Source organism: Melanostigma gelatinosum, assembly GCF_949748355.1.
Source record: "Melanostigma gelatinosum genome assembly, chromosome: 4".
In the NCBI taxonomy this organism is placed as follows: domain Eukaryota; kingdom Metazoa; phylum Chordata; class Actinopteri; order Perciformes; family Zoarcidae; genus Melanostigma; species Melanostigma gelatinosum.
Window position 1 is genome coordinate 5,833,648 of NC_136637.1, and position 27,634 is coordinate 5,861,281.

General features: G+C 43.7%; 1 protein-coding gene across 1 annotated transcript in view; it reads right to left on the minus strand.

Moving 5' to 3' along the window:
• Nucleotides 1–27,634, minus strand: part of lpp (LIM domain containing preferred translocation partner in lipoma) — a 129,768-nt gene that overhangs the window by 36,068 nt on the left and 66,066 nt on the right. The window contains exon 7 of the mRNA XM_079266716.1: nucleotides 15,274–15,867. Within this exon, the coding sequence (XP_079122842.1) occupies nucleotides 15,274–15,867 (594 nt within the window). The remainder of the gene's footprint in view (nucleotides 1–15,273; nucleotides 15,868–27,634) is intronic.

A 27,634-nucleotide genomic window follows, 5' to 3' on the forward strand; every position in this document is an offset into this window, starting at 1 on the left:
GAAATGTTTTTGTACTCAGAATGAAAGTAATTACAGGTTGTGTCTTCTGGTGTTATTGACGACTGGATTTGTATGCACGCAATTGTTATTAAATTGACTCATTGTATGTGTCAGTCAGTTTCAAGAACAGAAGTATAGCCTGTAGTACTTCAACAATAAATTAAAGTGGCATTAAGTTAATGTCTGTAAGGAAGTATTGCTGTGTTTATGTATTTGCAGTATTACGAACTGGGTTTCTGTGGCAACATTCACAGGAAGAAAAAACTCATTTAAGTTTTTCTCCATTGTATACTGACAGCTAAAAACGAGACAAGCACGTAACTCGGAAAAGCTTGTGTGTCAACAACAACGCTACGTCCAAAATCACACACTATGTACTTCAAACTGAACATTACAGTCATTTAGCAGACGCTTTTATCCTCAGCGACTTATAATCCAGACTATCACACCGTATGCACAGCTACGGGAGCAATTTTAGGGGTTAAGTGTCTTGCTCAAGGACACATCGACATGCGACTAGCGGAGCCGGGATCGAACCGTCGATCCTCCGATTGAAGGACGGCCCCGCTCTCCACTTAGCCACGGTCGCCCGTGTGTACAATCGTTCATCGTTCTTTTGTGTGAACAAATAGTAGAATGAATCTTGTTGGATGCACTGAACTGTAATAAACACGTCACTTCCAGAGAGACTATACTTGCGAGCTGGAGATGCGTAACCGTGGCAACCCGTGCCAATCTCGCGTGAACTAGTTTGAAAGATATGGTACGCCCAGCAAAGAAGAACCAGATACTCGTACTGACATTACAGCGTTATTGACGTTACATTGCTGTCCGTCATTGTCTGTAACAAACATTCACATCACGTCTGCATTGCATTGTGGGATATCTATGCCGGCACTGTGTCCAGTATTTAGCGTACTAAATAGCATTTTAGTGTGGAATTTTAGACGCAATCCAAGACTCCAGAGAGCTAAACTCTGAGCACAATTTCATTGTTTTAACTCCAATAGAAATTCTAAAACATCCAGGACTGAAATCCTGCTGAGCGTGACTTCAGAGCTGGTACTGCAGACGCACAGTAGGTTTGCTGTAAGAACAGGCAATGGTCCACTGAGTTTATTTCTAGAAAGGGCGAGAAAACGCTGAGCTCTGATTACTGTCCACTATGTATCAAAGAGCAGCCGCGACGTTACGATCCTTGCCTTTTGCTCTCGGCCCCGGGTCTCGGGACGCGGCGGGCCGATAATGGACGCCCAAACAGTGGGCCTCATTTACTCCGAGGGATCGACCCGTTCAACGTGCACATCTCTCCGCCCGCCGCTCTCCAGAGAGCGGCGGGGCTCTTGGATCGCTTGCCACCTTGCGCCTCCTCGGCCACTCGAGCCGGGATCGCATCACGGAGCATTAGGAGGAGATGAGAGGAACATTCCTCAGCCTTTGGATATTCCTCTATTGTCGCCGCAGGCCCTATTTATGATTTTATTTTTTGTATAACACACAACGGTCCTCGGAGGTGTGCGTGAAGGAGGTTGAATTCTCCTACCTGCACAAAGGAACAGATAATCAGTCACCTAAAAGAAGTGCTCTTGTTGTCAACAACCTGCTCATTATGCCCGTGTTGTTACTCTGCGACAGTGAGGAGGACGATTTAACCCTGTTAATCTGAGCTCCACATCAAAAGCACACTGGAGAGGGAACGAAACGCTGCTATTACCAGAAACAGACTTTTGAGTTTAAGCTTCATTTATAGCTTATCCACTCTTTGACACCCTGCAGCAATGCACTGCCAGAGAGTTTAAAGCACCTTGTTAGGGAGTCTTTTGTGACGGCACGGAATCATTTTTCACTTGAATAAGAGAAAGAAATTGCTTCCCTGCATGCTTTATGATTGCTTCGCAGTTCCTGTTCCTGTTTTTTCAGAGGCAACAATGGGAACCATACAGCGGCTATACCTGCTGCAGACGTGGTTTTTCAGTTAGGTCTGGCTCCGTTCTTAAACTCGGTGGTCCAGATCCATGTCGAGGCTTATAGTTTCAGGTCATCTGCTTTTTAATCAGTCGTAATACCGCTGAGAGACATCCTGACGGGCCAACTTCAAATGACGCCCGCTTGACAAAACCGTCGCAAAATGCCAGGTCCCCTCATAAAACAACAATAACATCTGAAAAGTGACCGCCGTTGCGTGCGACCTGATGCGGCGTGACGGCGAGAGGTGAGCAGAGTCTGGATGCTGATCGCCGGCCCCGCTGCCACATCTATGAATGAAGCTGTGTGCGCCACCCACTGTGGAATTGGCATTCAGTGAGATGTGGAGTGTCTGTGGGAGTGGGGGTGAGGGGCTCAGTACGAGCCCCACTAAGGACCAAACCTCAGGCTCGGTCTTTCCTGCTTCTGCTGCAGTGATAGAGTGAACGGGAGAGACTTCGGATTTACACCTTTGTTTGGTGGAACAAAAAGAGTGGAGGTGGACAGGAAGCTGGAACCATTGACATACCATCAACAGCTATGGCAAAGACCTTAGAGGAGTTTTCTTTAAATATTCCTAATGGGAGCGCCACAACCAAACCGTCTGTTGGAAAACAAACCTAAACGCTGGGCCTCCAAGAGCTCTCAAGAGCTCTCAGCTGGCCGTTTATAGCTGCGAAACCAAACATTCTTGGTGTCCCCTTTACAGATCTGTGGGTCAACTCTGCTTGTTGCAACACTACAACAGTCAAACATTACTGGAGAAAAACCAATAAAGTCGCACTTTTGAATTTTAGTGTTGAAATATATTTTAGACTGAGTGGGATTGTTGAAAAGGGGAACAACTGTTAAAGCCTATTATGAGTTTCAGCTTCAAGGAAGCGCTCCAACTCGGAGCGTCACCACTATGCGTTTGTGACGATGTGATAATACAGAAGATGTGCGAGCGGGCCAACACAATATTTGGTTAGCGTCGCTGTAACACTGTACAGGCCAGTATTTCGTTACATCTTATTATTATTCATTCCAAGTTAATTATTCATTCATGATCGTTTGTGAAGAATGACGATGTTAATAACTTCATTATCTCTATCGTCCCACTGGTGAGTTAAGCATCAGATCTCTTCACATTTGAGTTGCTGCTGCGACACAAAGGAGCTAGCAGAGCTTCAGTTTATTATTGTTATCAATAATTATTAATAATAATAATTAATAATAATTGTTATCATTATTGATAGCACTGTTATCAAGGCTAACTCTGCACTGAAGATCGTCGTTCTGAACCAAATGGGCGTTTAGAAGATGTAATCCATGAAGGCCCCCGAGGACATTGTCTCCATTGTAACATGTCTCTGAAGAGATGAATGTATCGTCTGATTGCACTTCATAAAGTCTCCTGGAATCTACAAATATGGACCTTTTGAAAAAGGGGAGGGGGGGGGATGCACAACAGCTGCAGAATCAATATATCATATATATTTCTGAAGGAAAATTGTATTTGAACTTTTGAGGAATCATGAGTTACATCCTCATATTTAGGCCAGTACTTCTTTTTTTTTTTTTTTGGACAGTTCAAAAGCAACGAGCGAAGACAATGAGATGGAGAGAGCCACATCAGCAGCACTACCCACTGAGCTGAAAGTTAGGGGGGGGGGGGGGGGACGCTAAACACTAATCTGTGTCTCTGAACCTGCAGCCGTCTATCAGCTGTTTATTTTTTACTTCCTGTAGAGCCCCAAAATACTTAAAACCAAAAGCTATTGTCTCACCTTTTACAATGGCTCAACATTTCCTGCATGATCAGCACAAACTGAAGAAAGACATAATCACTCACGGACATATTTATCCACAGATTAAATGATGATAGACTTTACAATGCGACACAGTGTCGACGGAGCTGCGGCTTTAACTCGGGCTTTTAATAGAGAAGCTTTACTCGGCTCTCAATCTGACATCCTGGCTGTTTCTTTGTGTCTCTCTAAATCACAACGGGACGATTTAAAAATGGACACAGAGCCTTTGAGATGGAAAGCGGCTTATTAAGAAATAATAGTAATAATAAACGAACAACAGCAAATGGACCGTTGCATTAGTTAGGGTTCATGAGGGGATTGACTTTTTAAAATATTGGATTGGAATATCCCCCCCCCCCCCCAAAAAAGCATTTGTTGCCGCAACACTAAACGAGTGATTAAAGCAGCTTAGGAGACTCTTGTTTTATCACAACAATGAAAGGATTGCTGGATCAGTCACACTCTTTCCTGTGACTTATGTGTGTGTTTAGAAGAGTGTGTGTGTGTGTGTGTTGGGGGGGGTCTGGCATCAAAACATATGGGTTAAACACTGAGCTGTTAAATATGCTTTTTATTTATTTATTTATGTATTGTTGTGTGTATTAAGAGTCATCGATTTATTTGATCCCACAGTGCAGAGATGCATGTTCTCACGTTTGTTTGTGTCACCATGACACAAACCTTGGAGGAGTGCGCCTTGTTTACTGTGATTCAGCCTCTGGACACTGACCAGAGACGAGTTATATTCACGATAATACAAAAAGGACACATCTGCTTTGATTACACAGGTGATCAGCAGGTATTCCACTTCAAATAAAAGTGGTTCATCTGAGCAGAAGTACCACTGGAGGTGGAAAGTTGCTTCGTCATTTCTCTGGCGGCTGCGTGTGTTAATAGGAGAACTCGTTAGGTCTGAGAAAGGATTCGCACGTTCTTATGTAATCCAGCTGATGAGCTGGCTGCGCGCTGCGTTGTTAAACAGGTTATGAGTAATCTGCATTACACTTTGAGGAGAAGCCGTCGCAGCGCTGCAAATTAAGCTCAGGGCCACCTCGCGGAGGAGGCCCCCGCTTTAAGTACACATTCTCCCCAAACTAAATAGGTCATGCTGTTTTCAGCTCCAATTAAATGCCACGGAATAAAAATAATAATAATAATAACAATAATAATAGCAAACTGTAGAGCAGCAGTGTGCAGAGCAGCCCGCGATAATTAAAAATGAACCGATTCCATAATTGACATTTTCCACGGCCGTTCATTCTTTGCTGTAAACTGAATTCCTGTGAAAGAAGGGGACGAGTTTCCAGAGTGTTGGCAGAACGTAACGTATGTGGAGAGGGGCCTTTCAATGTTTGTTACGATTGTGCGTGTGTAAAAAACTAGGTCATCTGTTCCGAACTGACACATCCCCCTGCAAACAGATATTTGAAAATCAGTGAGTGCAGAGAGGGGAGCCACAAGCGATCTGAGAAAAAAACAAAACAACAACAAATGACTGCACAAATCGCTGGGATGGAGATGAAACTTATTTGGCGTCTCTCTCTCTGTACACCATTACAAAACCCACGAATGTAGCAAAACACCAGGTTACACAGGATGCAGGTTTCCCTGGTTCTCCCCTGCTGCTTCCTCATGTGGCCGCACGGGTCTCCATTTAAACACGCGTGGTGGACGTAGTGAAGATTCACGCAGGATGACTCTGGCGGCCTGCACTTCCCCTTGTCTTTTCTCCTGTGTCATTTTTTGCCTCCCGACAAACCACGATGTGTCCTTAACTTTTCCACCCAAACAGTGAGGTGGCTTATCTCAATCACACCCGGCTTAAATGCCGGAGAGAACAATTCACAAAGCCAGACGCTTCCTTTGATGAGAAAACAAATGTGAACATGTTGTCCGGACTCCGAGTCCTTCGGGGCGAGGGGGGGGGGGTTGAGAGGGCAGAGCAACAGAGCGAATCTGTTTACATGCTAGATGAGTGGGATACAGAGAGGTGTTGCAACAGACAGGGGACCATGTCCACCAGGAGCCAGCAGGGGCCACTGTTTCTGCAGGTGCTTGTTTTTGGATGCCTGGTGACTGAACCAACAGAATGATGAATACCTTCATTGACGGTGTCACTCCGCTGACCAGCGCTTGAATTTGATGAATTTGTTGTCGTCACATGACACAGTGAATACCGGGTTCATCCAACTGTCACCCAGCATGCCGCTGTGTCACACTGGCCGTATTCAAAGCTGCGGGACGAATCTCAGTGCTCGCAGGACAACATCTGCATGTCCTCGCTACGGGCCGGTGATGAGGGGTTGGAAAATAAACAAACTGCTCAGACGTTGCGGATGTGCCGGGGCTCGCCGAGCTGCAGTGACAGGCTATCGATCCGGCCGGTTATTTACAGGCCGAGCCGTTCGTCTCGGAGCGGGGCCGCAGGAGAGGAGGGTGGCAGGGGCCGATTATTTATGAAGCGGTTATGTGACAAACACTTGTGATCTACTGAGGGGGATAACGCTGACCGAATCAACCGGCCATCCAACAAACACACAAAATATGTTAACATGAAGAGACAACACAGTCTGGTACAGTTTTGTCATAACTATGATACAAATAAGGGGTTCAGCTCTACACGTTTAAAGCAATTGGTTGTAGCAGATTTTATGTGCTCAATATAAAATGGTGCGTTACCATACACGGCTCAACAATAAGAACTGCCCGCTTGCCTGGGGCAAGCAAAAATGCCACGTTGGGCTAGTAAATAGAGAAACTCTAACAGAGAATCAACTTTTTTTTTTCTTCCCGAAGCTGATGATGAAAGAAGCTAAGGAGTGAGCCATCTCGCTTCCTCCCTATCATTGTCGAGAGTTGCAATAAATGGCAGCAGGTGAAGACAAAGTTTGTGAGCTGAAGCACAAGCGAGCGCTTCAATTATCCCGACAACAGGAGTTTAGCTGGTTGGCGTAAAGAGGAAGTGGGTTGAAACTCCAGATTCTTTTACTTAAAGTGTTCTTTTTTTGATAATCGCGAATAAAGACTATTTCCCATGGGGGCAAGTACAAGTTGACTCTGGGCAAGTAGATTTCTGACCCACATAAAAACACTAACAGAACCCTTTGTTCATTGTATAACCTCACATTAGCGCCAAGATGGTCATACACTCCCCAATAACCAATTATATTTATCACAAAGAGTGTACTTTTAAGAGGAATTATAAACTAATGACTATGTTAGAATAATCCTTAAAAAAACGAATGGATTTATTGGAAAATATATTCCTTTAGTCCATCAATAAAGATCATCATTAAACAACATAGCAGGAAAAGCACAGGTGCTACTAATAACATGAACTATATCTCTGTTCCTATAGAGACAGAGAACCACGCCCACCGGAGGGGAAAACAATGGCCCCACAATATGCAACCGAGGGCAGAAAAAAAGCAAACTAATTTCCTGTAGCGAGCTAAAAAAACGTAGGTTTTCAGATGTCCAAGGATTATTTCAGCACCCTATGTCTACAAGGGGTGCAGTTGACAAGTTAGCTGTTAGCGAGCTAATGTTAGCAAGTTACTGTTGTTAGCTATGGCACTTACATAACAGTGCACAGCTTTCTGATGTATCCACTTTCCACTAGAAGACAAGTAGCATGCTGTCAAAAGACTTCCTCGGGACGCCCTCGTCGAAGCATCACAAGCCCTGCTCGTGGTTAAAAACTCCACAGTGGACCTCTCATTTTCCAGCTGCCCGGTTTCATATATCTAACACTAAATATAGTTCATTCTGTAGTCCACTCTACGAGTTTGTCATTAATGCTAGTGAATTATTAAAAAACCCAATTAGTAATCCACTTATTAATTTAGCAGTCCTCACAATGGATATACAATGAAAAGCTTTCTATTAAACCAATTTAAATACACACCATCTGACCATAAACATAATGACAATACAAAAAATAAACGATCACTTTCAACCAATTATTTCCATATTTGCAAAGGCCTATTCACAAAATGATTCAGTTAAACATAAAAGTGCCTCATATTCATCAGCACTGCGGCCCTGTTACCCGTAATGGGCCTAATCTGTTCTTGTTGTCGCTGGTGGCCATATTTGCCTTAGAGATGTGTTGCGGCCCTGTTTTAAAGCCTGAATCAGCTCCTGGAAGAAAGCTTTCTGATGTGCTGGCATGAAGACAGTGAAACATAAGCAGACCTACTTTCCATCCCCGACCTCTCGTCTATGGAACCACTCTGTAACCGGAGCCCGTGTGGACCACCACCGAACACCATGTCATCGGACGGCACGGTCGTCGGCACGGCGGTAGCTATATACAGGAGCGTGTGCGCGGGCAATGCTAGAGGCATGCAGCTGATCCCTGTCACCCAGTCTGACCTGCGTTGGAGTTGAAATGACTTCTGGTGAGCACACGGTGCACAGCAGACAGGAATGTGTGCCGCAGGTATAAGTCAGTCAACTGAGCCAATAGAAGAGGGGTCTCTGCAAGGGCTCCATTCATTTATTTCTAGCTTTATATTTATACAATTCACCTCGTCTTCCTAATCCTAGTCATTAGAATGGGTTCGGCTTTCCACTATTAGAGTGGAGACATAATGACACAGTGTTTGCATTCGTTACAAACAGCCTTTTTGGTCTTTTAAGCTTCCAAGTCTTGCAGATCCGCCGCCAAAAAATTTCCTCCCGACTAAACTATTGACATTTTGAAACCTCACAAAGTTCACAGCATAGTTTTTAAACATCAACATCACATTTTCATGCACATCCCGACCTGATGCCTGTTGCAGCTTTCAGATGAAAAAAAAACAAAAGGTATCTACCAGTATGTTATCTGCGCATAGAAGACGGTGCCTTAAAGTAGGGGTCGTGTTTACTGTGTTTAAAAGCGGAGCCAACTGGAGTGACCCACTGCTGTGGTATTCACATGAATACAACTCCAACATGTTGGAGCCAATGGAGGTTACCTTTCTGCTGCTTTTTTTATAAAGGATTTCTGAAATGCAGCATCATTAAGCATTTTGGAAAACAAAACAGGGCAATGTCTGTTTTATTATCAGTCCCCTAGCAACAGTGTTCTCACAACTTCAAGTTGAAAAATAATTGCTGAAAACATGTGAAAAGACTGAACTCTATCGTACTGAACTGTGCAGTTAGACCGTTGACTTTTCACTATTTCTGTGTCTACATTAAAGGTACCCTGTCGAGTGTTTTACCACGAGCAGCTCTATGGGGCAATATCTGTAAGAGCTTTGTTTGCTCTCGTGCACGCACATGATGATGCATGAGAGGTGATCTCTCTCTGGTCTACATGCGCCAGAAACACATCAATGTGCCCCGTGAAGGCATAGCTGTAAACAAGGCCGGTTTCAAAATGTCTAAATTGTTTGCAAATGTTTCATCAATACGGAAAAGAAGTCCACACATTTGTCAGGCCTCAGGGAAAGACACCAGCGGTTTAGTGGGTTGCACTGAATGGAAGCAGACCCTTTGTTTGCTTACAAGTGTTCCTTTAAAATCACTTGAACTTGAAGCATATCTCACACACACACGACATGTGACCTCAGCAGTTCAGTTTGAAGGCAGCTGAGGTCATGTGGCCTGCTTCTGTATTAAACAAACACAGAGAGTAAACACCAAGAACTCGGACAGAGTGGGCTGACATGTGCTACTCTTGGATAACATGTAGTATAGATTGGGAGGGATTTGCTTTACTCAGCAGTTCACTTCAGGTGAAAAATAATCGGGAGAGACGTAATTATTATGAGCACAGTGCAAAGCCTGTTATTTGTGTGTGCATCTTAGTATAATCTTGTTTTATGAAATGGCATGAGCAGAAAAAACATAATTGTTGGAGAGGGCAGAGAAGTTCACAGGTGTAATTGGTGTACTCATACTTAGATATGAGTGGGTGTACCTTTTCAAAAGCATGACTCATTTTGTTGTTAATTGCACTGTGAAGACAATATCACTGTCTGAGAAACTGCATGGACTATGTTATAGTTGTATTTTCAGGGGCATTACTTGTACCTCTCACCAATATTGCACGCGCGCGCGCACGCACGCACGCACGCACGCACGCACGCACGCACGCACGCACGCACGCACGCACGCACGCACGCACGCACGCACGCACGCACGCACGCACGCACGCACGCACGCACGCACACACACACACACACACACACACACACACACACACACACACACACACACACACACACACACACACACACACACACACACACACACACACACACACACACACACACACACACAAGTGGTGGCAGTTTTCTGAAAGCTCCATTTGACATTAACTTGGCAGAAATTGCTACACAGAAATAGAAATCATGGTTTTGTCCTTTAAACATGGCGGCACTTGAATAGCAACCAAACAAACGTGTTGAGGTGCACACTGGGAGAATTTAAGGCTGCTTTTTCTGATGTTGTGTTAACACTTTATGGTTTAGTAAAAATAGACAGCAGCTATGAGGAATTCTAAAGAAGTATTCATTTGTTTTCCTTGTAGCCAGAGGGAAATTCTGTCGATAAGACTGAAGAGGAAAACGCACAAAAATATGTGGAAGAGCTGTGATTGTAATAGTTTGATTGAGGCTGTGAAAGAAATCTAAATGTCTAAGGGTAAGAAAAGGATACAGAATGTGTGTGATATCAATAACTTATCTGCACCAATTTCCTGTTTGTCTATCAGTTTGTGTGTCAATACATAGTTGAGAATAACCATTTTGTTTGTTTGGTGTAAAAAAAAAGAAAAAGTGCAATTTGTTTCACGTTGCATCGCCACAGAGAAAAGATCACAGGGCTGCAGATAACATGTTTTCATCTTCGATGAGCCGTGGGCTCTCACTTTGTACTTACACATGGTAACCCTGCACCCTGCAGAGAATCCTGTCTGGTAATCGACACTGAGTCAGCGCGCTTTTTTTAAGAGCTGCTCATAGTTCGTAGAGCGGAGGGCAGCTGGGGTCAATGAGCTGAGGAGGAGGCACCATGTATGATGTGTACACAGCAAGTGTTCACACCTGATCGTCTTTCTAGGCATGAACATAAGCACCTCTTGAGCAAGTGAGAGAACAGCTCCTTTTACTGTAATATTGACTTTCCAAGGTTTGTAAGGTTGTAAGGTTGACTTTCCACATGGAAAAACAAAACCGCCGAGTTACTTTCAATCTATCCTTTTTGAGTCCCCCAAAGGGCTGTCCTGGAACCGCTTTCATTCATTCCCATTCGTTTTTTAAACTAACTTTAACTCTTAACTATAATTTTTCAAGTGTAGCTTTTTTTAAATCACTAATTTTATCATTTTAACTCATTTTAGATTATATTCTGGATTTTATTGACTTTCTAATTCCTTGTTTTACTGTAACGCTCTTGGTAAAGTGTAATATAAATGGTTTGGTTGATCTGCACAGAAATATGTTGGTAAAAAAAGATTGCAAAAAAAACAGGAATTTACCTTTAAATACAGAATAGTCTTTCCTAATATGACGAACTATATTAATATATTAATCAGATATGTGTGTTCATATGTTCTTGCCTTTTTCTCTCCCATTATCGTTTAGCGACACCATGCAATGTCACAAAAACGGTCTTTTGGACACGTCCTGATGGCACCATATGCAAATGCTCGTGTGCAGGTCAAAGGCAAAGTGGCCAGGACTGGAAGGCAGAGAAATGTCAGATATTTAAACATGTTTGACAGTTGAAACCATCATTGACCTTCCAGGGGGCTTTAACTGGCTGTGGGGATTGAGCGGTTCAAAAATAATCCTCCCCTGTCAAACGTCACTCAAGCTCAGCAATAACACAAGTCATCATCCAGCTTAGCTTTCCTCCAATTTTGGGGGTAGACGGAGAGACTCGTGGAAATTGGTATGTTAACCGGCAGCCATGAAATCGGTTAATTTTTTGGACTACAATAGAGATCAAACCCTGCTGGATTTGGGTAATTAAGCGTCCTTGGAGCCTGTTGATGTGAGAAGCTGTTCCTACACCTTCACTTTACGTGTTGAGTAAGGACACGTTGGGGGATTGGGTGCTGGGAGGAAGGGGGTGAGGTGGGGGGCAGAGCTGGCACGCTAATGAGGACGAGACTAGATCACAGAATCTCATCCAAGGACTTCATCTTGGACTTCTAATGACACTGACCTTCTATGAATACCCTCAATTATGTGGGATGATCTCTTGAATAAAGTCCTCAATCAAAGTCACAGACCTACAGAGAGAGTCTCGGGTATTACATAAAATCAACATTAACTGGAGATGGACACGTATGTAAATAGCTCCTTTAATTGACTACGTTTTGGTTTATTCACACAAGCGATTAAAAGAGGCACAAGCCACTTCTTTTAAGGAGATTTAACACCATTTGTAAGAGGTTAGGAAGATGCCACGACATCGGGTCAGGCACGGTGACGATCATAAAGGCAAAGTTGACCGATTTTCGTTTTCAGTCTAATCTTGCTTTTATAGTGTCTGGTTTATTTTGGCTTTACAGAGCTGCTATACTGAGACAAATACACAAAAGGACAGATTGGAGCTAAGGTTGGGGTATAAAAGTTCTAGGGGAAGGTCGGGTCAGAGTCATATAAAGCACATCATCGTGTGCATATGGGGCATTTCAAAGCCTTCAAATGAAGCACGGGGGGGGCATATCCTTGAGAAAGCAAGACAAATATATATACATATATACACACATAGATTAGTGATTTTCTTTTATCTGAAATCAAAGCGATGCTCGCAAATCTATTAAACGCCACCTTTTGTTTCTTTAATAATGCATCATACTGGGACCAAAGCCAGCTTTTCAAGCAAAATGTAGACTTTTGTTCTGAACAAATATAATTAGACTTATTTTTAAGATACTCTCTGCGATGTTGAAGCTAATTTGTATTTAGTAAAGTACAGTCCTTGATGAGCTATTCCCAGAGGCCGGGAGGCCCAGTTTGTATTTTGAACCAGCATAAAATCCTTGAATTAAAGAAAACTCAAGGGCCTTGCACTTTCCAGAGATTGTCGACGGCTGGATGCAGCGAGACTAGAATAGCCGTCTCTGTGGCATACACTACTGTTCGAAGGGATGACAGTATTTAGTCATTCTTCTCAGTCATGTACAGCTCTATAAAAAGCTCCGACATCTTGCGATGCTTTTGAAGGCTTGAGGCCAGGCCTAAAACGGCCGCTCTCGCCAAGATTAAATGTATCGTTTTTAACCGTATTATGAATATGTTTTCTGTGTTTGGGTGTATTTAATTCCTGGTACGTTTGACAATGGACTCGAAACATAATAAGAAAAAACCTTTAAAAAAGATAAAACATACACATTGCCGTGTCCTCGATACCAGACAGAGGCAGACAGAAGCAGGCCTCTCATTTCTAGCCAGCCACTCTGTCAGCTGTCACAGGCAGCTTTGATCAGCTGAAGCTAACTTGCTAACGAAGCTGATGTTAGCGCCACGAGTCATTTGAAAACTAAACTAAATCCTGTTTATAAAACAGGAAGGGCTCTTGAACGTGTGCTGAATGACTGCAGCTGCATGTCCCAAGCTAAAAGGTCTTCGTCCTCCACCAGCTGATGATCCGTGTAGAAGGCGTAGAAATAAGGAACGGTTTAATCCATTCATCTACTTCTGCTGCTCCGATTTGTTTTTGGTCCTAGCTACGGTTGCTAAGCTACGATGGGACAATTGGGGGAGGAGTTTAACAAAAGGTCAATTGTTTTGACTTTTAAGATCATTTCATCTTGACGGACAAAATCATAAAGACGTATGGGGCTGACACCATTCCTCGACAAACTCCAGTAATTCCATAACTAAAAATCATTGATGAACAATGTATCCATCGAATACATAATTACAACTTATTATTATTCAAAGCAAGTATTTCATTAAAATACAATCATTCAACTAATGATTGAATTGCATGTTTTAATGCAAATAACCACTATAGATGACAATAAAACGGTAAAAGAAACATTTCGAATAATTGACGGTTTATTTGACTTTGGGACGGTTGTTAAAGTTTTTCGGGGACGGTGGATTAAAAAAAAACTTAGTCTGGATCCTTGAAAACCAGAATGTAATATGACACTGAAACACAGTACATGACTTTGGTTTTGACGGATAATATTATTGTATGCAATTTCATTATTACACAATTAATCAGTGGCAGAATGGGTAGAATATTTAATTACTAAAATCATTGATAGCTGCAGACCTACACACATAGTAGTTATAATGACACAGTAGCATATAAACACACACACACACACTTAAGTGGTGGCAGTTTTCTGAAAGCTCCATTTGACATTAACTTGGCAGAAATTGCTACACAGAAATAGAAATCATGGTTTTGTCCTTTAAACATGGCGGCACTTGAATAGCAACCAAACAAACGTGTTGAGGTGCACACTGGGAGAATTTAAGGCTGCTTTTTCTGATGTCGTGTTAACACTTTATGGTTTCGTAAAAATAGACAGCAGCTATGAGGAATTCTAAAGATTCATAAACAACTGTTTATTCTGCGCATTTCAATGGAAGATGGCAAGCAGCTCCCTGTTGAATTGCCATCTGATGCTGCAGATATGTATCCGTACTGTGCACGTAAACACACTCAAACCACACACACACACACACACACACACACACACAGACTTCTACTTTATCAAATAGCATACAACATGACTGAAAAGATGCTATGAAGAAAAATAACTGATGGTAAATTACTTCCTTAAACATACGGTGACCCTAACCCGGCTCAAGAGATGAGGGTCAACACTTCGTCAACAGGTGGATTGATGAAGTGATTTCAGTCATGCAGATATTGTGATGGCGAAAACCAAAGCTTTGTATTTACCTTATGATCCTACATCGTCAAACCCTCAACTATTCTCGTAGATATTGAGTAGCGACTAAAAGAACGGAGTTTGGGATACGAGTGGTGGCCCGAGAGAGTTTTCCTCCCATGTTGTCTGGGTTCTGGGCTCAGTCTTTTTGAGATAGAGGAGCTCAAATATCCCAAAGAGGATTGAGGACAGACTGCTACGCTTTCGTTTTGACAAGAGCAGGTTAAGGTGGTTCGAGCAACCAATCAGGAAGCTTCGCAAATCCCTCCCTGTGGACGTATTCTAGGGATATCTAATTGGGAAGAAGCCCCGGGGCAAACCTAGAACACGCTGGAGGGATTAAATATCCCAGCTGCCCTGTGAACGCCTCGGGATTCTCCAGTAGGACCTGGGAGACTTGGCTGGGGAAACGGATGTCCTGGCTTGTCTGCTTGGCCCAGTGCCACCATTCCAGAGTATGAAAGGTGGAAAAAAGATATATGAAAAGGGTAGATGGAAGGATGGATGGCTAAAAGGGTGGACTAATTGTGGCCTCATCCACTACTGTAGTAATGTTTTTTTATCATCACAAATATGGTTGTTTTTTCTAGCTATGTTAAAAAAATGATGGCAACTGATGGAGTAAATTGTATGTGTGATGAAAACCATTCTTACCTTTGGCGGAATAGCTGGTCCAGCAGTGTAAGGAACCAGGCTTGGCGGTACATCTGTGATGTAGGTCTTTCTGGGGCCTGGAGGTTGGTATGCCTGGACAGGGGCCGGCTCAGGTCTCCTGGGAATTAAGCCGCCTACTTGGGGTACTCCTGGATGGTGTTCTTGGTATCCGACCGGAGCCATCTGGGAAAAGCCGGGCTGTGGTGGTCCATAGGCAAAGTCGGGACCTTTGGGCTGGGCAGGCATGTACTGCACCTGTGCAGGGCTGCGAATGGGCTGCTGGCCAAAGTGGTGGCCAATTGGGGCTTGATGCTGGGGGCCGGGCTGGGCCGATCTCACCTGGACGTTGAAGGTTGGCTGGCTCGGGGTTGAGGCTGTAGCGTAGGAGGCAGGTACAGGCTGAGGAGCGGTGTGGCTTTGAGCCTTGGCCACAGGGCTGGCAGGAGAAGGGGGGATGGACGAGACCCCCCCGGGTGCCTGAGGTTTGGGCGTAGACTTCTTCGTGGCAGTCAGAGGCGGCTGGGTTGGGATGACCATGCGCTTGTAACCGGTCACTGGAGCGCTGGGGGTGGAGGCTGCCAAGGATACGGAGTTCTGAAAAACAGCAGAAAGTTTGCATCCGGTTAAAACAAACAACTGCTAAATGAAAAACTCATTGCACTGTATGGGCTGGAAATGGACATCGAAGGAAACCGAACCAAAGAACAATACATTTACAGTCCAAAGGTTTGACTTTCACTCAAAAGCCCAACCTCATGGTAGTGCTAGATGAAAAGTCAGGGGATCGCCAAAGCCAATAGGGTTCATCCTCTGGGGAGCATGGATAGGTGCAAAAAGATGATAGTTGAGATATTTCAATCTGGAACAAAGTTGTGAACAGACCGACAGACCCACATTGTCCCCCCTGCTAGCATTGCAAAAAAAAAAAGAAATGTAACAGGACATTGCATTCAACAGCCATCTACCGATACTGTGGTTTACGCTCGAATGATTATCCACCCTGCCTCCTTGGAGTCAATTACAAGGCTACCTCGACAGCAGAGGCTCCACACCATCCGCTGCCACCTATAATCTATGGCTAATAAAGCAGGAGGGGAAGAGGGATAAATAGTTTGGCAGAGGATGCCATGACAGCAGACTGGCAACGGCACACAACACTTCTGCTGACTCCAGCTCCTTGGACGTGAAAGATGTTAAATCAGAGATCTGCGGCGCTGGTGTTCCTAGGAAGAGGCGGCTGTAAAGCAGCAAACACAAGCCACTGCAGGGATTCTCGCCGCGGCGTTTTGATCTAATGTCCGGTCGGTTACATCGGGCCAAACCATAACAGCACACAGCCGATGAACACACAGAGGAACAGCGTCTCACTGGGATGTCAGGGGCGTCCGCCCCGAGTGTCTGTCATGTAAGTAATAATTGTTTTTCACTACCACTACATATCGGTGTCAGACGTTCAGCCAGTCTAAAAAGGGTCTATCATTAACCTTGGATGGCCTTATTAGGTTACTGCCTGAAGCCAAAAATCTGAGTCAATTACTAAACTTGCAGCACTAGGGGAACAAAAATGAACACTTGTAGTCTTTAGACCCTTTGCAGTTCAGTTTGATGAGATGTCTTCTAAATTGGGGCAGAGCAACAATTCCAATCGATTTCCCTTAAAAGTTGATCAAAGCCTGCTGCGCAGCAATGCCCCAAATAGCTGTTTGGCTGCGCTGCTGCCGGCTGCTGTGATCCCTCGCTCAAATTCAATAAGGCACACTCGCGTTGTAATTCCATCAGTGCAAAAGTAGCCCGTAAAATGTGCATCCTGATAATGTGTCGCGACACAAATAATTCCACGGTAAACAAGGTGCATGCATTAACTTGGTCTAAATCCCATCTAATGGAAGTCAGAGGGGAGCCCCTAAGGAACCATTAAAAAACTCCAGAAAATATTGTCTGCTCTCACCCAGACTCCTGCCTCAGTGATTAGTGCTGATGTGTATTTCAAAAGTGTGTCTGTCTGCATATGTATGGGGGGGATAAAAAAAACCTCTCCACTATGCCCTTTAGGAAGTGAAATTACTTAATTTAAATGTTTCATGGGTTTTAAATACTCCTGATTATTCATTTATCTGTAAGGCCATAGAACCTACAGTAGCATTTAGTTCGAGCAGAGCGCTGGAAATGCAAATCGGCCCCCTCCAAATAATTACACGGTCACGGTACGTTTTCCACAAATTACATTAAGAGAATGGATTCACGCCTTTCTGAGGGCGATGGAACTTATCAAACGCATACGACCTGAACAGAAATGTCGGTGTTATTAACTAAGTTATCATTTGAGTTTGACCCTCCGGTGTTAATGAGCGGTCTGAGATAACATGATTGATGGGTAGGACATGTGCAATATGTAATGATGCGATACTTTCTCTTGGAGTAACATGCTCCTAATATGGTTATATTATAGCAGCATGATGTCAGCACTATGACAAAATATATTTTGCTCAGACTTTTCCCTCATATATAACAAGATATTCTTTCATTTATTCAGACCTATTTTCTTGTTATTACTACATAACCAATTTTTGAAAGAAACCTTTGATATAAATCCACATCACTTGTTATTTCACCTTCTCCCTATTACATAATCATTACATTAATGTACGTCATTAAAACAAACATTTTACAGAGTAGAATATTTGCTCAGTTTCTTGTTATTGCGTGATTTTTTTCATTGTTTTTTTTATTTCATCATATAACGAGATATTTTTCATGTCATTAGGACACATTTTCTGATTATTGCTACAAAACAAATAACGCAATTTTTACTTTTCCTTCAGTTGTAAATCGTTTTATTTTGTTGAATCACAAAACCTTCTCCTAATAAAACACAATCATCGTTACATTAATGTATCTCAATACATCAGTTTCTTGTCATAACTTGGTACGTTGTTGTAACAAGAAACCTCCATATATGTCGCCATAATATACAGTATAGCACAGTACAGGAAATGCCCATTATGAAAGAGGAAACATTAAATCATCAAATTGCAGTTCAATGAAGTAAACTGCAATTTTAATAATAAATAACTCATCTTGATAGTTTTACAACTTGCAGCGCCAATTTTGCAAAAACAATAATAATCAGCGCAGTAAAATTCCACTGAGGGACTATAAAAGCTACAATTGAATTATTAGAGATTATGAATTCTAAATGGTCCTTTTGGATGATCCGACACAGCTTTGAGATCCACAAGTCCGACCTTCCATACAGTATCATACTGTGCCCCCCCCCCCCCATATACACAAACACAGCACAGTTTTTAAAAAGTTTTCACCGACGCCTTCAGGAAAGTGAACCCTCACCCCACGCTGTAATGCAGACTGACTTTGCAAACAACTTAAGTGTGAAATTTCACAGAGGCTCTCAAGAAAGCCTTTTGACACATTAAAGAAGATTAGGAGAGACTATACAAGCCTCAGGGGGCTGAGTAAAACTGTTAACTTTGCATTTGGGGGGAGGGGGTTATATATATTTTTTGTTGTTAAAGCAAGCTGGGGGAAAACCCCTAAAGAGGGAGAAGTTCTGCATCTTTCCAGACTCATCTAAGACCTTGGATATATTTCCCCTCAACTTGATGCTCCTAATTCACACAGAAGCGTCCGTCTGTTTCAGTTCCAGCAGTCGCACTACGACCCCGGAACCATTCCCAGTCAACACCGAGGCGCTCGCTAATCTCCCCTCCACTTCCAGTCATCTCGTCTCCGCACAATAGTTTCACAATCCGCCAGCCTCAATGCAGACACGCAATTGAGGGTATGAATTTCCTTCTCCTAAAATAGTTCAAGATAAGGCACATTAAATATGATTAAACGATGTCTCTGTGGAACAAGGCGAGACCTCTAGCTGTTTGGAACTATCTCTCCGTTTGCAGATAAAAGTCTGTTCTACACATACTGGGAACTCTTCCGCTCTGCCCATCTTATATCTGCATATCGGCTTCTTCTTTCTTTTGCTCCTTCAAGTGATAGTTACATGACAACCCTCGCATTTCACAAGTGAAGATTCAACCCACGCCATACACATTAGAATGCATGTGCCTTGGATCACATTTGTCTTGAAATACTGCCACTGTGACCGTTACTGCTGATTATTGTATCAAACTGTGGTCACGTTCAGTCTTTTGCTTTTGGTTTAATTCAAATGCATTCTTTATCGTAAACGAAGCAACTACTCACAATAATATCAACAACAACATTGTCCCAATTGATCCCTCAGCACGACTGCTGCTATCTTTAGCTGCCTTTCCAGCCACCTATTTTTATGCAATTTGAGAGAGTAATAAAAATCTAAAACTTTTACAATATTCTCTTATGCTTGGCTCAGGTGGAAAAGCTGGTGCATTGATTCAAATCAATGTTGCAAAGGGCAATATTCCTTTGTACGGGTGCGTCTGGTCTAACCTGGATGTGACTTGAGTGTTTCTTTGGATCCGTTACATTCAAATCTGCAAACGTGAAACTGTTTACAAAAGTACATCCTCGACTTTACACACGAGAGTCGGACTGTAACAGAATATGAAATCAAACACTATCTGAGGATGTGAGACCAGTTTGGATTCAGGATTACTGGCACCGCTGTGGAGGAGAACTCATGTGACTTTTGAAGTCAAACTACTATATGTATATATATATATACACTTATTTTTTTATTTTAAAGGCAATGTTTCCTACTCTCCAAGTAGTTTTCTCTTGATGATATCACAGCTATAATATTTGTTCTGTGTCTTCTGATGTTCGTACAGTTGATCATTTTTACATGCACCGACTAAAAAGGGAAACATTTTCATGCACAATAAAGATTTTTCCATAGATAAGTATGTCATATTTGACAGTTTCAAATATAAATCTATTGGACAATAATTTAAATCTTAAACATACACACAGTCAATATGTGTCCCTCACTTTATTTGATTTCTAACAAGGATTTGAAAGCAGATCATCTTTCTGTCGCTGCTCTTTGGTTGACAAACTAACGACGGCCCTGTTTGGTATTTCTGTACTGCAATTTGTTACTCGTCAAACAACAGACACACTGATGCCAATATCAGCTATAATGGGCCACATTATTGCTCTGGCTCTATTTCACGCAAAAACAAACCATCATCACCATGATGATGAATGTTCATGACTGTTCATTCGGAATATCGAAAGGTCCCTGCACACTTTAGAAAAAATGTGTTTTTTTTCATGTACTGTACAGAAACGACAGACACACTTAAGGAACAGGGAGCGATATGAGTCAGCAGTCATATGTACAGAAGATGACACGCGCACTCCAAGACAACCCGAAGACGACAAAGTCGAACATTAAGTCAGAGTTCAAAAAATTCAGTTATGTAATCCCCCCCCCCCTCAAAAAAAAAAATGAATCATATAAAAGTAGGGCGTATTACTCACTGATGCAACTAAAAAAAATCTTTTTCTGGCCTACTGTGTGAAGAACAAAAGTCCCCGAGAGTCAGCGATCGTGGCACTTCTGCAGGCTATCTTTACAAAAAAAAGAAGGGAAATGTGTGTTTTGTGGCGCTCACACAGCAGAAACTACTTGTTTCGTTCACCTCCTGCAGTACTGCGGGCCAGTCTCTCACCGCACACATCCCCGACTCATCCCTGTAATGAGGGTTGGTTCACGATGCACTTGTGACCCGTCCTGCTTCGGGAGGAGAAACGCTGCTCGCCCGTTCGCTTACAGTGTGTCGATATCATCAATCCCAGAGACGGGAAACCGAGGCTGTGTGTGTGTGTGTGTGTGTGTGCTGTAAGCTCGCACGTGTTATTGGGGAGACGGATAATGTGCTATGACAGCAGTTGATGGTAGGCCTTTTAGCATTGTTACCAGGGACTTGATGATGTAAAGAGGCAGTTCATATAGACTGTCAGAGCCTCCCTGGCTCAGACTAACTTTGCCATTGGTTCAGCCTGTTAATAAAAGAGAAAGGGGTGATACCACACAGCTTATTTGACTAACAAACATTGACGGAACACGATGAGCGCCCCAAAGGCACGCTCCTCTCTCTACAGTTGGCTGCCCCTGTCAAAAACTCGGAACCTGCTGCCAGATTGACCTTAAGGTCGCCGGTTGCCACCGGCGCTGTGCCAACATCGCTGCTCCGCGCAGCGACAAAGCAATCAGGAGAGAATAGCAGCATGCCAAGCAAACGGAAAAAGTGAAACACCGCCAACACGGAGCCGCGGTGTCGTCTGGATGCAGCTCGCAGAGATAAGCGGCAGCGACGCTCAAACACATCAGTGGCATCAGAGCCCCGAAGAGTTAAAGCATCCACGGCGAAAGAATAGCCGCCTTTGGCTTTGACCTTTTAGAAAGGAATAAAAGAAGCCGGTTGACCTGTGACAGCGGCGAAAGCTGGAAACAGTTGAAGCCGACATTCGTCAGCCAAGTGAACAAGGTTTTTACTTTAGCATAGCGGTGGCTGACCACTCATTTTCCACACGACTGACCTTTTTGTGCACGAGAAACCATCGGACAAACCAGCGCTGATAACTCAAATGTAATGCGTCCCTACACGCACCTTGTCATGCGTGTTCCCGACGGATGCAAATGTAATCCGCCTCGACAGAGGCTGAAGTCAAAGTGTCTCAGTGTCGAGACCTCCACATGGTGTGACGGTCCTTCATATAGCAGGCCAGCAACATACAGTACATGGAAACAGTTCGGCCATAGTGGAGGAGTGCTGGCTTTTTATACTTCAACAAGTAGAGTGAGATATTTCCTCAAGACAAATTGAATAAGATCCTCTAACACCTGCACGGGATAACATTATACACTTAGAGCGCTAACTACAGAGAGTGAAGTGAAACCCTCATTCACATCCCCATTGACATTTAGAATGCAAATAATAATATAGAATGCAATACAATGTAATATAATGCAAATTACAAAAACGTCGGCCTTGGAAGATGACATTGCTGGCCTCATACTGTACGCCTGTATACGGATGGTACATTTCATCTATTAAAGGGAATAGTTCACTCAAAAAGGATAGAAATTGTATGTGGTATTCACCGTAGAGTCTCTTGAATTTTGGGGAGACCAGCGCTCAAAAAAATGTAAGCATACGGACTTCGATGGAGTCCGTTGGTCATAGCCACATATTTAACCAACCGATATGAGAATAATGTCAACGTCTTCATCTAACTCTTGGAAAGAAATCCAGTGTATTTCCCAAAACCATTCCTTGAATCTGTTTTATTGATTGTTCTTATCTACGGTGACAGGCGTTCTTATTGCTTACATTGGAATACAGCTTGGGCCCGTGACTCTGTACAGTCAATATTTATCCACATGTATGTACAAAATCGTTTCTAAACCCCTCACATGGAGATAAGTGTGCTCCTGAAGGCCTGAATTTGAAATGGGGGAGGCCATCCCTCGAGGTGCTTTCGGAGTTTGAACCCCATAAAGGGGGGCAGCAGAAAGGTCACCAACCCTACCCCACACTCAGGGAGCAGACACCACCAGGGTGGTCCGCTGTCTGCGTTCTCCAGGACCGCTCAGCAGACGCCGTTATCAGCGGGGAGGCTCGGGAGCGAGAGCGGTGAGGGCCGATCATTCTGCCGAGTTGTGACAGTGAGTGCCATCCGCAATGCTCCGCCTGTTGAGAGACGGGAGTGTCACGGCGTGAAGCGAGGGCCTCCTCGGGGCACTCGTGTGGAAGGATCCATCGCAGCAGCATTTCCAGCGCTTGGCTTCAGCTAAACTGTCAGCAGGATTCAATAATGCCTGTTTCCTTCGTGTGGACATGACAACCTATTTCGCAGACTTCCAGCTGTTTGACATCGAGTAAAAAACACAAACGGACCAACTCGTGCGACGCTGCAGCTCGGCTGCTGATGCTTTGGATCGCTTGAATTTCTTTACCGAAAACACAACCGAACCAATGGGAACACACGACAAGATTGTCAACTCACAGACTGATTAAACCAAAACAAATGAACTTGAAAGGTTTGGAAACGCCCGTACTTCAGTTCAGGTCTTTTTCCAGTTTCTAGAAGTATTTGGTCAAAAAAGGCAAACTGACACACAGTTATGAGACCTGCAGGGATGGAACTGGACCCATACCCAACCACACCTAAGTCAAGTCCAAGGTTAGGTTTCAAATACTGGTCACCGAGTGAAGAGCTCTCGTCTCAATCGTTACGTTGCAAACCAAACTAGAATTACCACATCGGCATTATATGACCCTGCCAAGCACTCAAGTTGTAGTTTATGTCTGTCCAAAATATCATCCCTTCATCATTTTATCCTTTAGACATTTGTGTGAAATGATCATCATTAGCGTGTAAATTCTTGAGTTTTTGCAAAATTTGAATACATTCGCTGAAGAAGCTCCTGAGATACCACGCTCAAAAGAAGGGCACAAACGTGAGGTCACATGACCTTTGACCACCAAATTCCCATCAGTTTATCCTTAAGTCCAAGAGGAAGTTTGAGCCAAATTTGAAGAAATTAGCTTACGGCGTCAGTGAGATATCTGGGTCACAAGAACGGGAACGGACAGACGGACAGAAAAGCATAACAACACATGCAGGGCTCCGGAGTCCGACGCTTTACACATGAACTGTGAGGGTCCCATGTCTCAGGGTCACGACCCTCTTTTCCTCACGGCCACCCAAGAGCTCAACAGCCTTGTTCACGTCATTTTTATTTCTAGACAGCATGAACAAATGCGCACTCGAGTCTCCAACATGGACACAAACAAAGAGACGGCTCGAGTGCGCTTCGCTGCCCTGACTGTTAATTGAGGTGGAACCGTGTCTGTAAGTGAGTCACACATCTCTGGTCCCAGAAGTTCTGGCACTGCCAGAAGGCAGCCTTGTGACAGTTGAGTAGCTCTCCCTCCTCACTTAAACACACACACACACACACACACCCATCTCGATGCAGGTTTATGACGGTGGAAAAGTGTACGGGGCTGAGGCTCTCAATATCTTATTTAGGATGCTGCACATTATCACTGCGCAGCGTGGTGATGATTCAGACAGGAGGAGCTTTTTAATTTCAACTCGGATCTCATCACACTGCACTGAATCAGATCACGACGAGGTTTTAATGGAGGTAGTGCGACAAAGATGTCCCTGCTTAATGCAAAACTAAATTGTTACTTTGTTACTTCACGGGGTCGGACGGTGGGGAACTGCTGAAGCGCATCAACACATCCACTGCATGGTGAAAACGTCACGATGAAAGACTAAAAGACCAAACTGTTCATTTCTTTGTGTTTTTTTTGAGTCTCTAAATCAGGAGCTGCGTGATGCGCGATCACTGAGACGCGTTCGACTACGTGTAAAAGGGGAAGACAATAACCTACCGTGCCTGGAGAAGCTGTCTTTGTTGCTGGCAATTTTTTTTTCTTTTTCTCATTTGCATATTAGCAGCATATGATTGCTAATTTTCATAAAACCAGCTACGAACTGTTTGCCAAAACTACCAATCTCTGTCTGTGAAGGTGGTGAACACAAATGGATGCTGGATACACAACATTCGGATGGGATCCAGTAAACGCATCAGATTGTGACACACATGAATACGTTGTGCTCTAATTACTCTGCCTCCGTTATCATCCAGTGATGGACTGGAGTTGTGGAGTCCACAGTGAGTTGTTGTTGGTATTAACGACCTAAAGGCACAGACTGAATGTACTAAATAAGACACAGTGGGACGGCGCTGGGTTCGATTACTAGAAAGGCGGCGGGGCTCGGTGTGAATTTGAGGTCGGAGCGGTCACGGCTGCAGTAGCCTCCACCGGAGCGGCGCTTTGATGAGCGCACTATTTTGACACTCATCCGGGCCTCCTTGTAAACTCCCCCACAACAGATGTGATGTGCTCAGACAGGCCTACGCTGCATATTCGTGGGGCTGGTTGGGCGCAGATTGCAGTGCAGCAGACTTGAAGGGTTTTTAGCATGAGCACGCACTCTGTGTTTTTCTTCCGATCCCAGAGCCAGACTCAGACCTGAGGACAGGAAGCGATGACGAAATCTTAGAGCGGGATCTTAAAAACAAATGTGTGATGACGGGCAGGAGATATGTACAGATCTAAGCCAGCCAGGCAGTTCACCAGGTGACCGATTAGCTGCTCCTCTCATAGAGAAACGAGTGTTATGTTGAAACACATCATTTCAGATCTTATTGTTGAAGTGCTTTACAATACTCTGTTTATCTCAAACAGCAGAAATACTTATTCTATCGTTCCTCCTCTAATCATTCCCCGTGTAAATAAATTCTTAGTCGACTAAAACTATTGTGATTTTGTCGACTAATCGATTATCAACAGATCAGATTTTGATAGAATCGCACAATAGCACCACTTTAAATCGTGTCCTTACCAGAGATGTGTTCATAGGTTTGGGTAAATGAGTCATTCAGCATGAAAAAGCATGAACAAAAACCAACATTCATTCATGAAAACCTGTGCACAGTACACACACACACACACTTTTTACCACAACATTTCAGTTCCTACAGTGCATCCGATACTTCTCTAGTATCACTACACGGCTGTGTTCATGGGACTCACTCAAACACGGCTGCACAGCTCACTGTGTGACATTTAAACGCACCTTCAGTAAAACTCAGCTGGTCATGAATTTCATTTTTACATTCAAATAAGTTGCCTGGAGATCAGCACAGACGGGTAAACAATGAGAGTGGACAACTTTTACACATCTCCAGGAACATTCATGACAATTGTGTGCAATTATATTCTATGTTATATAATAACATTTGGGATGGAACTGTGGTTTGAAATGAAATTAGAGAAACCTCTCACAGAACAAAGAGCATTCTCATCACAATCAGGTCCACAGCTTCATTTTATATATATATTTTTGTTCATTTTATTATTTATATTTTTTTCTGTCGCAAGATGAAGCGAACAAACTGCAACGCACACTTAGTTAACTGTGTCAAATACCAAATGGCATCTAAGATGGAAAGTGGAGAGAGAACAAATGGGGATTATATAATGATCACATTTCATGACCCTCTGTTCTGCCACAGAGAATACCAACTAAAGCAAACTAAACTACTTGGATGTCTGTGAGGCATCAGTGCCGGCTGAACGTTTGCAGGAATGCCACTTGGAATTTTTATGAATGAGCGGCAACATCCATTGCTGTTTCCGTCTGGGAGGATGGCACACGTAAGGTCACCTCGCTGATTCCAAATTTAGCGTGGGATGGGGTGGAGGGGGGGGGAATCTTCTCCCAGAGCTTGGAAGGGACCGATTGATTTTTGGAGACCTGGCTCTGTAATTGCTTTGCGCGCAGGAAAGCTGTAAATCAAGACCGCTCGTTGCTCTTTGCTTATACAAGCGGAAGATTACTGTGCGGCCGTTGTGCCAGAGCTGGATGGTACTTAAAAGCCTGGCCCGCGACACAGTTCAGCGCTGTGTTGGAGAATAAAGCATTGAAAGAGCCCGAGCACGGACTGACGGGAGCAGCTGGGCGGGGGGGGGGGGGAGGTCAACCTGAGTTAATCAGCTAGAATCAGCATCAGCTGAGGAGAAAGTAACAGTGTGTGTTGTGTGTGTGTGTTGTGTGTGTGTGTGCGCACATGCGTGCATATGCTCGTGCTGCTGAAAAATAAACAATCTAAATGGAAAAGTCCATGTGCAAAAAGCTCCCAGAGAGAAGACACGGCGACGGCGCAAGACCGCAGAAACAGGGTTGAGTCAACAAAACGTCCCGATCCATAACGTCCATGATGTATACATGTCACGGCATGTATGTGCACTCTGCTGAGACACGGGTGGTGCAGCTCCTCGCCCGTAACTCAAGAAAAAGCTTGCAACGGCTCGCGGTGATAAAAATAAAACGCGGGACGACTTTGACCCTGACAGGTAAAAAGCGCCACGGCGGCCATACATTAGTTAGCGCGACCGTTGGCGAGCACAGAGGGCCCAGCAGGTGCACATCAATTTTTCAAGTCGTGTTGACAAAGGCTTTCAGACTCCTGCTCCGATATATACTTTTTTTTTTTAACCAAACAAAGGTGTGCACTTACACGATATTTTATTTAGGAATGAGAAATGCGCTTCAGCAGCTGGTAGCTCCGCATCCTAATAAAAGTGTTTGTACTTCTGTGCGTTTACATGAAACACACAGAATAAATGAAAAGATCAGATCAGGAACTGATGCTTCAAAGTGAAGCAAACGGTCCTCTAAAGTGTGAGAATGGATGACTTTGTAACACTGACAGCTAGCAGTATGTCATATAGAGGTGCAAAGGATCGGATCAAGAATCACAGCAGCACAAAAGGAAAAAGCAGAAAATACTTTTAGAGATCCCTGATCA